We start from the raw sequence: 14,561 nt of genomic DNA, 5'->3' as shown, positions 1-14,561 counted from the left end.
TGTGTACCAGAGAACATGGCAAGGAAAAAGGTACATTTATATTTGTGTACAAGTATGCAACACAACCATGTTTTTTAACGTACGGTCCAACACTTGCCTAAAGGAAATTACTATATGAGATTTCCTTTAGGCAAGTGTTGGGCCGAACGTTATGAAACATGCCTAAGGTTGTGTTGCATAACTATTAGTCACATTTAAAAATCAAAGTATATGATGCAATTAAGTACTATACATTCAAATTAGATATTTCAGTTTACATACAGATCCCTGCACAGGATTAAGAGCTGTTAGGTTCAAATTCAAAATTACTGTTTTAGTACTTTTTAAACTGTTTTAAAAATCCAAACAATGCATTTATACTCTTGTCTTGTTCACTAAATTCTTTAGCATTTGATACACAATATGAGGAAGTCATGTCTCTGGGCAAAGTTTGCTCATGATTTCATCTCATCTCATTCATTGCTTCAACATTTTATTGATTGCTTACTAACTGCCTGGCAAGGTGCTAGGAGTTGTGAATACAAAAGAAAAGGTCAAGGTTCAGTCCTCAGTCCAGCTCCAGGGCCTGGGCGAGGTGGAAAACACCTATAGGAAGCTAGCCCCAAGGGACCTCAGGTGCATATTCCTTCTTCCAAATCTAAAATCCTTCAGTTCAGTTCAGTTGCTCAGTACTGTCTGACTATTTGCGACCCTGTGAACAGCAGCACGCCAGGCCTCCCTGTCCATCACCAACTCCTGGAGTCCACCCAAATCCATGTCCATTGTGTCGGTGATGCCATCTAACCATCTCATCCTCTGTAATCCCCTTCTCCTCCTGCCCTCCATCTTTCCCAGCATCAGGGTCTTTCAAATGAGTCAGCTCTCTGCATCCGGTGGCCAAAGTATTGGAGTTTCAGCTTCAACATCAGTTCCTCCAATGAACACCCAGGACTGATCTCCTTTAGGATGGACTGGTTGGATCTCCTTGAAGTCCACGCACCACCATCAATTCTTTGGCGCTCAGCTTTCTTTATAGTCCCAACTCTCACATCCATACATGACTACTGGAAAAACCACAGCCTTGACTAGACGGACCTTTGTTGGCAAACTAATGTCTCCGCTTTTTAATATGCTGTCTTGGTTGGTGATAACTTGCCTTCCAAGGAGCAAGCATCTTTTAATTTCATGGCTGCAATCACCATCCGTGGTGATTTTTGGAGCCCAGAAAAATAAAGTCAGCCACTGTTTCCACTGTTTCCCCATCTATTTCCCATGAAGTGATGGGACTGGATGCCATGATCTTCGTTTTCTGAATGTTGAGCTTTAAGCCAATGTTTTCACTCTCCTCTTCACTTTCATCAAAAGGCTCTTTAGTTCTTCTTCACTTACTGCCCTAAGGGTGGTGTCATCTGCATATCTGAGGTTATTGATATTTCTCCCAGCAATCTTGATTCCAGCTTGTGCTTCCTCCAGCCCAGCGTTTCTCATGATGTACTCTGCATATAAGTTAAATAAGCAGGGTGACAATATACAGCCTTGCCATACTCCTTTTCCTATTTGGAACCAGTCTGTTGTTCCATGTCCGGTTCTAACTGTTGCTTCCTGACCTGCATACAGGGTTCTCAAGAGGCAGATCAGGTGGTCTGGTATTCCCATCTCTTTCAGAATTTTCCACAGTTTATTGTGATCCATACAGTCAAAGGCTTTGACATAGTCAATAAAGCAGAAATAGATGGTTTTTTTTTTTAACTCTCTTGCTTTTTCGATGATCCAGTGGATGTTGGCAATTTGATCTCTGGTTCTTCTGCCTTTTCTAAAACCAGCTTGAATATCTGGAAGTTCACGGTTCACGTATTGCTGAAGCCTGGCTTGGAGAATTTTAAGCATTACTTTACTAGCGTGTGAGATGAGTGCAATTGTGCGGTAGAGTGAGCATTCTTTGGCATTGCCTTTCTTTGGGATTGGAATGAAAACGGACCTTTTCCAGTCCTGTGGCCGCTGCTGAGTTTTCCAAATTTGCTGGCATAATGAGTGCAGCACTTTCACAGCATCATCTTTTAGGATTTGAAACAGCTCAACTGGAATTCCATCACCTCCACTAGCGTTGTTCCTAGTGATGCTTCCTAAGGCCCACCTGACTTCACATTCCAGGATGTCTGGCTCTAGGTGAGTGAGAGATCACACCTTCGTACTTCTACACTAATAAACTAGGAATAAGATTTTGACTAATCTGATGTAATTTAAACCGATTATTGCGGTTCTTTGCCTTGCCCATCCTTTCGTGGTCGGCTGAAAATCAGTTTTAATACGACTCGCCTGGAAGATGCTGTGCTAGCATTCTGAAAGTTTATAATTAAGTTCAGCGTTTGACTGTGGGCTAGAATTGAGGAGAACGACCATTAATTAGAGTTTCGTCTGTGAGTGCCTGAGAGCTTTAAAGTACCAGAAACACGAGACACGGACAAAGCTTTACTCATTTTTAAATAAAAGTCGCACAAGAGTTGCCGGGGGAATCCGGCTGCCCTTGGCACTCCGTAGGGCGCGGGCGGGTTGGGACGCTCGAGCATCTCCTCCACCGACCATCGTTCACCCCCCACCCCCACTCCGGTTCTGGGTTAGAGGCCCTACTCTAGGAGCGCTGCCGGTGACCCGGGCTCTGAGGGTCTGGGGCCTCGATCCTCGAGCCCCGTTCTTGGGACAGGGGGTGATAGCCAGCGCGCACGGAAGTGTGCTCGGCTCGTCCCAGTCCGAGGCTGACTCTCCTCCCCCACTTCCTCCTGCGAATTGGCTCAGCCTCTAGGGCGGCTCCTCCTCCTGCTCTGCCTCCTCCCACTGGCCGAGCCAGGACCCGGGCCGGGGGTGCGGCGCCCGTCCCGGCAGTCCCGAGCCCGAGGCGCGACGCTGAGCGGCCAAGCCGGAGAGAGGCGGGGGCCGCCCGCGCTGCTGTCCCCGCCCCGCGCGCCCTGCGCCCCACTTCCCGGGCGGCCGCTCCGCAGCTCGGCCCTCCTTCCTCCCCCAGCGCTGTCCGGGACTCGCGGGGAAGCGAGCAGCTGGCAAGTTTCGGCGCGCGCAGGCGGCGGGCCGCGGGCTCCGTGCGCTCCGGGCGGGGTGGCCGCGGCTCCGGGCTCGGCGCCCCGCGCGCACTTCGACGATGGCTTCTCTGCCGCGGCGGCGACTGCGCCTTCGCCCCCGCCGCCTCCTGCTCCTTCTCCCCGGAATCCTGCTGCCTCTTTGCGGCGCCTTCAATCTAGATGTGGAGAGTCCTGCGGAGTACTCCGGCCCAGAGGGAAGTTACTTCGGCTTCGCGGTGGACTTCTTCGTGCCCAGCGCGTCTTCGTAAGTGGCCACACTTGGAAGGGGAGTTGGTCCCCTCCGCCATCAAGCGCACCCACCCTGTGATTTCCCACAGGGAGCGTCCTCTGCAAAAGATCCCGGCGTCTATCCGTTCCTTCTAACCTTCCCTCCCCCTCACTGGGCGAGTTAGATTCTGGGTGGATGAAATACTTGGGGGAGGTGAACCCCCGCACTGCTCATCACCCAGTTCCCCCTGCTCCCTTCTTCATAGGGAGCGCTTTGAAGCAGACCTGTGCTTAAAATTAGGGGAAAGAGGGAAATCAACAAAGGCTAGTCCGGCGGAACACCGCGCAGCCTCTGCGGGCGCCCGGGATGTGGTCAGTTTCATCTCCGAACTTTTTTCTCTCCAATACCAGTTAGAGTTAGCCTTTCCTGTAGTCGTCTTTTTTGCTTCACAGCCTTACTTAAACACCCGTGTTTTTCGCTCTCCCCAAAGCCCTCCCTCATTCTTTACGCCTCTCAGTCTCATTCTGTCCCTCCTCGTCTGCTCCTTTTCCAGACATTCTGATGACTAAAATGACCATTCTGTTGTAGGAGATTCATTGTGTCTTATCTCTGAGACTGTCAAACCTGTGCACATTGGAGGCTGAACAGATGAATTGGATGTGTCATCTGTTCTTTTTATAGTGATCCATTATTTGGGTCATTGTTCAGAAAGAACAAGGGTGTTTGCTGAGTTTTCACTCACTACAGGTCGTTTCAGTTATGTTTCAAATTGCCAACGTTTCGCGTTGCACAGGATTTGGAACAGAGTTATTGTCATTATTGGATTAAAAGTTGTCTCTCACGTCACCAAACGCTGACATCATTCTCACCACCTACCACCTTTTTTAGCGTTAGAAATACTGATTTAATCAGTGTTCACTGGCTGTCTTTTGATGTTTAAGTCTTGTTTCCAACAGGGAGAACTGTTCTTAGCTCTTATAAATCGTAGCAACATATTTTTTTTTTTCTATATTTTAAAGTATTGCTTTTTGGGAAGGGGAGGGAGGATAATTTTAATGGTCAGTGCTTTTTAGAACCATTTTTTCCTATTCCTACATACCTAATTTGAGGATGATTAAGTATTTTTCCTTGACTCTTAAATAATATTCATCAGGATTTATTCTTTCTGGGAGTTGTTGATTATCATTCATTTTAGTGACAACCTTTGCAGCAGTAAATCTGTTGGAAGCAGTTGGTGAAAACTAGACCTCGATCTCTGTAGTGAACTCAATTTTGCTTTCTCCAGCGTCATTGGTTTTTATGAGACCTGAGCACAGATTTTCCAAAGTGATAAAAATAATCGTTAACTTCAGGAAGCATTTACTGCCTTCTCATTTGACGTAATCATATTTTCAGCCTTTTTTGTTATTTAAATTTCTTTTTGTCTCCAGATAGTTTTAAGTGTATGCCTTTATATTCCAGAGGATTTTAGTTGCTTTCAGAGTGCTCTTAATAATTCTAATAATTTTGAAAATGCATGTTGTCTTTTGTCAAGAGTTACAGAAACAAGAATTAGCATTTAAATGCTTTCACGTTGATGGAGTGTTTTGCAAATATTGCTCTTAACTCTGTGGCAACCCTCTGAGCATAGTGGTGTAAAGATATGTGACAAAATGATAAACTTTAAGTGTTTTTACCATGAAAAATGCAGTAATGTTGACTGTTGGCATGACATATTTCCTATTTTTTGGTTGCGAGGCTGGATGTCTACTTTGTGACTAGCCATTGTAGTTGTTGAATACACTGTGACGTCACGGGTTTACATGATCTCCCACTTGGGCCTTTAATGTAAGGTAAAATTGAAGTTGGTTTGGTTTCATATAACATTTTGAAACTTTCTTCACTAACTTTGTTACTAATAGACTAGTGAGCTCTAGAAATAGCCTAACTTAAAAAAATATAAAATCATCTTTGAGATTAAAAAAAACCCAAAATATATATAAACAAAGGTGTCTACTTCTGAGCATTTCAGATTTAAAAAAGATTGATGCAAACTTATGCTTCCCTGGTGGCTCAGTGGTAAAGAATCGGCTGCCAGTGCAGGAGATGGGGGTTCCATCCCTGGCTTGGAAAGATCTCCTGGAGAAGGGAATGGCAACCCACACCAGCATTCTTGCCTGGACAGTCTCATGGACAGAGGAACCTGGTGGTTACAGTCCATGCGGTTGCAAAGAGTCAGACAGGACTGAAATGACTAAACAACAACAATGTGCTTAATTTTGTAGAAAGGTACTTTTAAAGTTTAACAAGCATTGGAATCCCAGATGCATGAGAATGCCATTTATAGTATCAACAGCTGCATTTATTGTTGTCATTTGGTATGATAATAAACATCTAAAGGGAAATAAAATTCATGTTAAAAAAAGTGCTAATTAAAAATTCCTTTCTTCTGAAGGAAGAGTGCCTGGATTAATGAGGAAGCGATGAGGTCTCCTCCTGCTGCTTCTGGTTTCTGAAGGTGTCTAAATAACTTTGGCAGCTGAAGGACTGTTTTATGTCTCATTTTTCTTGTTACAGAAAATTGTTACCAAATTATATCCATACCCTAATGAAAACTAATGAATCAGTGTTCATAATAAGCAAAAATATTAAAGTGACTTCAGTAAAATTGCTCCAGAAATGTCAGGTTTAAAGTGAAAAGTCAGAAAAATTGTGATTTGAAAATTATGAAAAATATAGAAAACAAACTTATGATTACCAAAGGGGAAAGATTGTAGGGGAGAAGGATAAACTAGGAATTTGAGATTAGCAGATGCAAATTACTATATATAAAATAAAGCAACAAGGATTTGCTATATAGAACAGGGAACTATAGTCAATGTCTTATAATAAGTTGTAATAAGCTATAATGGAAAAGAATAGATTACACACACATACATATATAAAACTGAATCACTTTGCTGTACAGCAGAAACTAACACAACATTGTAAATTAGCTATGATTCAGAGGAAAAGGAAAAGTAATTATGAAAAAATAAAACATTGGCACTCCCTATTTTTTTTTCCTGTATGCATTAATTTATGGTGACTATATTGCCAAACTTACATAAAGTGTAAATAGTGTACACAGGCCAAGAAGCAAAGGCATGTTTTTCTTATGGAGAGTAATCGAAGGAGTTAAAAATTACACCCTAGGCTTAGTTATAATAATAGTATTTTACATTGGTTGACCTATTTTATAATTTACAAAGCACTTTTGCTGTGATTTCTCATTTTGCTCTACACCACAGACCCCTAGGGGAAGAAGGGAAGCAGATAAACTCATTCTTACAGATGAGGGAACTGAGGCCAGAAGCATTTGCAGCCTTCATTTGTTTGAGTGGGATGTTGTAGGGTAAAATGATGGGGACAAAAGGCAAAACAAATGAAATTCAAATTCCATTTAATTTTTGTGTTCAAATTTTAAGAAGAAAATGAACAGTTTTCTTATTCTTAAGGTATGTTATACAGTTCTCATTTTACATATATTTTGAAATAATGCTGTAATGAGCAACGCTAGATTATAAGGCTTGCTTTTCCCCTCATTAAACATGATTGGAGCCTTACAGTTACTTCTTGTCCTGTGACCCCAAAGACAAGGTTTGGGTGAGTGTGCCGTGGTCACAGACTGTCCTGCAAAATGATTCTCAGTCATGACTTCCTGTTTGCAACACCTGGAGAGCTTTTAAAACCATACTGCTTCCCTGTCTGCATCTTCTATCTCAAAGCAGAGCTCAAACTTGATATTCAACAGCCTCTGGATCATTTCTCCTTGACTAGACTGTCTTACCTCAATTTGAGAAAAAAGAAAAGGAGCTTTTTCACTAAGTGATGCCAGTTGCACCTGTTTCTATTATGGTACCTTCCTTCTCTCTGTCGCTCTGGAAATCATTTCATATTCCTCCCTCTCATTTTCTATTTTTCTTTATCTCTCCTACTGCACACCCGTAATATTAGTCAGTGATTAGTCACCAGGCAGAAGGTCCTAGAAGTTTTTCTTGCATCCATCCCTGCTTTCCACTTGTACTTTGACGAGCTGTCACAAGCGTGGTCAGTGGTACTCAGGTCATCACCCTTTTGCTCATCATTTAGCTCTTAGACCTGCAAAACATCTTACGTGTTTCTAATAGTTTTCTCTTTCTGAAGCATCTTTTGATCCTGGTATTCTGCTGTTTAAATTTCCTCAGCAGTGTTCTCATGACCAGAGATGAAGTCCAAACTGCTTAACCTGGATGAAGGCCCCTTTCAGTCTGGCCCAGTCTGCATCTACATTTAAAAGCTTACATCCTATTTCTCCCTTCATCTTTGTAACCATCTTCACAATCTTTTTGGAGAAGGCAGTCGCACCCCACTCCTGTACTCTTCCCTGGAAAATCCCATGGACGAAGGAGCCTGGTAGGCTGCAGTCCATTGCGTTGCTAGGAGTCGGACACGACTGAGCGACTTCACAACCGTTTACCAAATAACACAGGTTATTTTCATGAACTGAGTGTAGTGTGGCTCGGCTGTATTGGTTCTTTTTTCTTATCATAAATAATATACATGCATAGATTCTGTCATTTTTATTTGGAAAGCAAGTTCTATGTTGATTTCTCCTGATGAAGGCCCAAGGTTTATAGGATAGATATTATGAAGGAAAAGAGCAAATACATAGAATTTATAGTTAATGCATCTGTTTTACATCATATAAATGTTGACTGTAACTGCTTTTTTTTTTTATTAAGTGAAAAGCAAATGAGACTGGAATTATAGCTCTGAAATAACATTCAGACACTGTTATACACATTTCTTTCTGTATATGTATATGATCATTTTTCGGAAGTTCCTTTTGGTGAAACCTCACTGGTCAGCCAGAGTCAGCCAAAATATATTCAACATGCTTTATCATGGAGAAGTCGATGCTGAAAGCAGCCAAATAACTTAGTTCATTTGGAGAGTTTGAGAAGTGTTGTTGTCATTGTTGGCTGGTTGTCTCTCATGGGTGGTCAAGGTCCCGTTCCCTGAAGCAACGGCCCCTAAGGTACACTTTGGGTTAGAAGTGCGTCCACAGGGCATCTTCCTGCTTGTCTGCTCATATCCTCTTGTCTCTCTCTCACATCCTCTTCCCCTCCCTCCCTCCTCCCTTCCCTTTTTAAAATTTCCTTTTCCTCCCCCTCTTCTGCACTCCCTCCTCTCTTCTCCTTCATCCTGTCCCTCCCTTTCTTCCTTCTCTTTTCCTATCTGCTGGCCCTCCCTCTTTCTTCTTCACCTGCTTCCCCCAAACACACATTCTACTCTTTGTATTTTAGAATTTCTTGGCATGATATTAATAGCCTGCTCATATATGTAAACCTTAATTTTAAAGCCATTTAATGAAAATAAGTCATTGAGTGAAAATGGGGATTCTGATACTGTTTTGGGGCAAACTTTCTGGTGGGAGATGGATTCTGCCTGGAAATTGCAAGCACGTGAAACTAAGTTGCTCAAGTTCACATTTTTGCTGCTTATCAGAGAAATCTCTGTCAGCCTCAACTAACTCTGTGTATCTTCCCCAGCTGTCCGCCATTGTCAGGAAATATTGCAAGCCAACTATTTTCTACCTTCTTTTTTACCTGTCTCCTGAGAGCTTGCCTTTGGGTTAAATAATGACCGTTTGAGAAAATTGAGGAAAGAAAAAGCTCTTTTAAAAAGAGATTTTAACTTTTTATTTCTTGTTTTATTAGGGAATAATTTTATTAATAGTTGTTTTCAGTTCTGATGTCATCATCTTGTATTTTTATGAAGTGGTAACATTTTCTAAGTTTGCTTTTATCTGTACACATTCAGAAAATTGCGCTTTTAAGTAACTGTGCTGGGCATTACTATTTCCATACAATGGAAGTGGAAACTGAGGCTGAGAGATTTATAGTGACTTTCTTGAATGATTTATATGGTGATTAGAACCTTTAGTCCCAAACTGCTCATTAGACAGTGCTGCTTACATCACACTTTTTTTTTTTCTGGTCTGTCACTTCTTTTACTTTAAGCTGTTGTAGACATTCATTAGATATTCCTAGATGAACTTAAGTAAAAATGATTTAATTATTTATAAGGTGTTTTATTAACAGGCTGTTTTTTGTTACTGGGGCAGAAAGACACATGACATAAGCTTGTCCTCCCAGCACACTAGCGGGCTTTTCCTCTCTGTGATATGTGTTGCTCTTATAGTCTAAATTTTCTCATATAGTATCTTTTGTCATGCTGTAGTCTTTGTTCTCTACAAATGCTTAATTTTTTTCTCTCCCTTTTAGGACTTAACATTTGTCTAAGGCAGTCTTACTCTTTTTATCTCTCCATTTTTCTCTTTTAAAACTTTCTCTAACACTCTTACATGTAACTTAAATATCATGTTGACACTTTGCACAAAGAACTTTATTTCTCAGCTTTTTTTCCCTCCCAGTCCTCCCGTTAACCTAGCACTTAGAAGCTGAGAATGCTCACACATTCCTTTCATATTAGTCTACCATTTCTGTGGCATTTCACCAATGTGCAAGACTGCACATGAAGGTATGCTTAGGAAAACTTGATGAACACCCTGGTTAGCACATCTAATTACTGTCATTTCATGCCCATAATGTGCAAATGGTCTGATGAAAAGCAGCAGCCTTGTTTCTGGTCTTTTCCAAGGAACTCGAGCTCTGTGCTACCAAGAGTGAGTGCAATTTCCATTCAGAACTCTCCTATAGTGCCCTTTTTTCTGTCTTTGCTGAAGCCTGTTTTCCCTACCAACTTCCCAGCCCTCAAGTATCTGAAATCCAAGATTAAGAAGCGATATGTTACAGAAAGAAATTATATAAGGATAACTTAAATGATCAGATGTTTATTGGAGGATGATTTCTGCATTCTGCAGGGGTTGGTGATAGTGGAGGTGGCTTTTTATGTATGGCTGTTAAAACTGAGACTTGTAACTATCAAATTACTTGCCACTCAGTTGTCAATTTAAAAAGCTTTTTAAAGTGCTTATTATGTGGCAGTACGAAGATGAATGAGGGTATCCTTCATTCATGGAAGCAGTTTCTTTTAAGGTGGGAAGAAGTGCTTTGCCAAAAAATTATTAAAGATACTGTAGTGTGCTGTGTGAGGACAGTTCAGAAATGAGTTTGCTTGTAGGTTTTTAGATAGATTCTGAGAACCGGCTCTTCTGTCCTGATGTCTTGGAACCTGTCCTTTATCCACAACACAAAAATCATAGCACACACCTGTGCTTGTATTACCCTTATTAGGGCTACTGCAGGAATGATCCTATGCTTTTTTAGGTACAGATCTGAAAAGTATACTTCTCAGAAATACTTTTTTTTTTTCCTATCTTGTACTCAAGAATCATTTAATTCAGATGAGGGGGGCAATTTTATAATTTTGTAGCCAAATTTTTGACCTGTTGAAAGGCAGATTTCGTATATATGTGTGTGTATGGATGTGTGTGTGTGTGTGTGTAATTTAACTGTTAACCAGCTTTGCTGTAGTGAAGGAGGGTAGGATGATAACTGAGCTGCTCTCTTATTCATGGGGGTTAAAGATTCTCTTACTCAGCTTTTTTTTTTTTTTCCTTGCTGAATGAAAACTTAGCTGGCTATGAGGACAAAGAGCCAGCATTGGTGTTCTACTGATGCCAAATATGACTGCATAAAACTTTATTCAGCAGGGTGTGGCTTGGTTGGGAATTTTGTCTTTTGCGTGTGGAGTTTTAAGATGAGTATCTGAAAGCAAGATTCAAGTAATTCATGCAGCCAGCTCTTGACTGGTCTAAATAGGATTTGGCAGATACCATCCAGAAGAAATGAAATTGATAAATAAAAGTTAAAATCAAAGCATTCCAGTTCTTCCGCCAAATCAGTTTTATCACTTTTCCTTTGATGCCATGATTACCTTACAATAAAAATCTTTTAGCTCAAAAAAAAAAAAAAAAAAGAAATCAGAGCATTCTATATTTAAGATGTAGTTTTGTTCATAATTTCACAAAAAAGTGAAAAGCAATTGTGAGTATTTTCTTTCTTTTTTTTAAATTGTGAGTATTTTCTTTGCTGGAAGAATGTTTAAATGGCTTAGTGTTTAATAAGGAGATGAAATGATAGCGGTGGTAGCATTTATTGAGGGCCTTCTGTGCTTGACTCTGTCCTGCTCAGCCTCTTTTACTCTTTCCTCTTTCTCTGCCTCCTAAATGTTGTTGCTTCCTCTCTTTGGTCCTCCTCTCTGTGCGAAACTCTGCATTCCACATTCTCACCATGTTATTTCTAAGACAGAACTCCCCTTAGAGCCACAGATCACCAAGTAGGTATCTCACAGGTGTTGCAGGCTAACATGTTGGGAACTGAATTCTTGGTTTTCCTGGAAAATACTCAGTCTGCCTTTTGCTTCCCTACTCTCTCTGCTTTTCCAGCACCGTGTATGGTTCTCCCACTCCTACGCTCCAGAAGGAAACTGAGGTATTATTCTTTCATCTCATCTTCTCTTCTACCTTAGTCAAGCCATGCACTTTTCTGGTTCATTCTACTCCAGATATTTTCCAACTCTGCCCATCCGTCTCTTCCTTCATCTACGCTCCCAATCTCAGTTACTGTCACCTCCTCCCTCCGCTGCTGAAAGTCTCTCACTTTTCTTGTTCCATTTTTGCCCCCCTCCCTCTTTATTTGTTTCCCCTAAGGCACCAAATTTCGTTTTCTTTATTAGATTATGTCTTTCTATTGCTTTAAAAAGAAACATTCAGAAGCTTCACATGGACCTTAGGAGAAAATCCGAAAGTTTTGCTCTGGCTGAAGGACCCTGCGTGATTTAGCTTTGGCCAAGCACCCTTCACTTCACGAGCACCCTAGTTTTGTTTTGTGCCGTTCTCAGCTTGCTCTCCTTCAGCTGCTCCTCTTTGTAAGCTCTTTCCTGCCTTGCGTCTTTGTACCTCTGCCTGGGATGTTCCCTTCCACCTCTCCATTGTTGTTGTTCAGTCACAAAGTCGTGTCTGACTCTTGGTGACCTCATGGACTGCAGCACTCCAGGCTACTCTGTCCTCCACTGTCTCCTAGAGTTTACTCAAATTCATGTCCATTGAGTTGGTCATGCTATCTAACCATCTCTTCTTATGCCGCCCCCTTCTCTTTTTGCCTTCAGTCTTTCCCAGCATCAGGGTCTTTTCTACTGAGTTGGCTGTTCAGTAGAGCCACTCATCAGGTGGCCAAAGTATTGGAGGTTCAGCTTCAGCATCAGTCCATCCATTGAATATTCAGGGTTGATTTCTTTTAGGACTGACTGACTTGTTCAGCCTCTGCATCTCACTCCCTTATTCCCAATACACAAGACACTGTTTGGCAACTTCCTTCTAATCATGTACACTTCAGTGTACTTAGAGGTAAATCCATTTGTGACTTTACCTACAAGAAGTCTTTTCTCCTAGTTCTGTAAAGATAACTTCCTTAGATATCCCTTTATCTGAAGAAAATCTCTCCCCTGCATTCCTTAGAGATAACTTTCCTTTATCTAAAAAGGTGTCCTCTCCCCATGCCCAAATAATGTCTCTCAGCCAATTGTTGGTTTCTTTCCTAGCACTTGTAACAGCTACTAATTTTCTTTGCTAGTTTCTTGATTTTCCCCCGAGGGAATGTAAGCTCCAGTGAGAGCAGGAATCAGGATGGTTTTATTCACCCTGGTTTCTCTAGTGCCCAGATCTGTGCCTTAGTAGTGGAGACACTCAATCTATCTTTTTCTGAATGAATAGAAAAACAGCTAAAGAAAAGACCTCTTTTACTTAAAAATCTGATTCCTGATTATTTTTATCTTTTGCTAATTTTACCCTTTTAGGAAATTGAATAGTGGTTTTGTTCTTTGACCAGAGGTTGATTAGATTAATCCAGTGAAAAGAGAAATTTGTTAGTTGCTATAAAAAAAAATTGAAGTATGTAGTTTTAAGACAAGATAAGTTTTCCCAGTGGAGAAATGATAATATTTAGATTTACCATACGTTAGAAATCATTTATTTTTTTTGAACATTCAGGATATAGAATGTATAAAGTAAATCATTAAAAAAAACCCCAAAACCCCCAAATTAAAACAAAATGTTCCTGTCTTCAGCCAGCATATATTTTTAACAAATTTATTGAGTTATAATTGACATGATAAACTGTACCTATCTAAAGTGACAGTTTGGCTGGCATAAATTTTTAGTTGATATAACTTTGCCGACAAAGGTCCTATAGTCAAAGCTGTGGTTTTTCCAGTAGTCATGTACAGATGTGAGCGTTGGACCATGAAGAAGGCTGAGCACCAAAGAACTGATGCTGAAGCTGAAGCTCCAGTCCTTTGGCCACCTGAAGCAGAGTCGACTCATTGGAAAAGACCCTGCTGCTGGGAAAGTTTGAGGGTAGGAGGGGAAGAGGCAATAGAGGATGGATGGTTGTATGGCAACACCGACTCAGTGGACATGCGTTTGAGCAAGATCTGGGAGATGGTGAGGGACAGGGAGGCCTGGCGTGTTGCAGTCCATGGTGTCGCAGCAGAGTCTGATAACGACTTAGTGGCTGAACAACAACAGCGACAACAAGCCTGAAGTTGCCCTATAATGTGTTACTGGATTGAATAAACCGTACTGAATAATGTATGTATGTAAAAGAGCACCGAAAGGAAGATGGATTATGCTCTCAGTGAGTGGTTTTTAAAAAATATTTATGGATAAAATAAGGAGAATGATTGCTTTTCTTAAATCATAAGAGATGGGTTATGCTTTGTGTAACTTAAAGTCTTTGTCTTCCCATTTGTATTTTAGCAGGATGTTTCTTCTGGTGGGAGCGCCCAAAGCAAACACTACCCAGCCTGGGATTGTGGAAGGAGGGCAAGTCCTTAAGTGTGACTGGTCTTCTCACCGTAGGTGCCAGCCAATTGAGTTTGATGCCACAGGTAAGCATTTATATGGTGGCCCCTTTTCTTAATTTCTGTTATTTATGTTTCCCTCTATCTTTTCCCCCTCTCCATTTGACATATTTTAAAACATTTAATTTTTGAAAATACTTGCATTAGCTTAAATGTAACAATTTAATGACATATATAAGTACTTCAGATCCCCAGAGAGTTAAAGACAAATGACTTATTATATGATTTTTTTTTTGTACAGTTTTGTGGCATGTAAAAGCCTTAATACATTATGTTTCTATTGCTTTAGATGTCTCCAACTTTTACTGATAATGTTAACCTGCAGAAGTCTGGGGAAATCTATTAAAATTTTTTGCGAACAGAGAAAGGACAAAAAGCTTTCTCTGAAGAGGTGC

The 14,561-nt window shown here is 41.1% G+C and overlaps 1 protein-coding gene across 1 annotated transcript in view; it reads left to right on the top strand.

Annotated features, from left to right (window-relative positions):
- Positions 1-3,130: 3,130 nt before the first annotated feature.
- ITGAV (integrin subunit alpha V) overlaps positions 3,131-14,561 on the top strand; it is a 102,824-nt gene continuing 91,393 nt past the window's right edge. The window contains exons 1-2 of the mRNA XM_052653802.1: positions 3,131-3,315; positions 14,063-14,193. Of these exons, the coding sequence (XP_052509762.1) occupies positions 3,131-3,315; positions 14,063-14,193 (316 nt within the window). The remainder of the gene's footprint in view (positions 3,316-14,062; positions 14,194-14,561) is intronic.

The sequence above is a fragment of the Budorcas taxicolor genome, chromosome 2 (genome assembly GCF_023091745.1).
Source record: "Budorcas taxicolor isolate Tak-1 chromosome 2, Takin1.1, whole genome shotgun sequence".
NCBI lineage: Eukaryota > Metazoa > Chordata > Mammalia > Artiodactyla > Bovidae > Budorcas > Budorcas taxicolor.
This window is presented reverse-complemented; position numbering and strand designations above follow the sequence as displayed.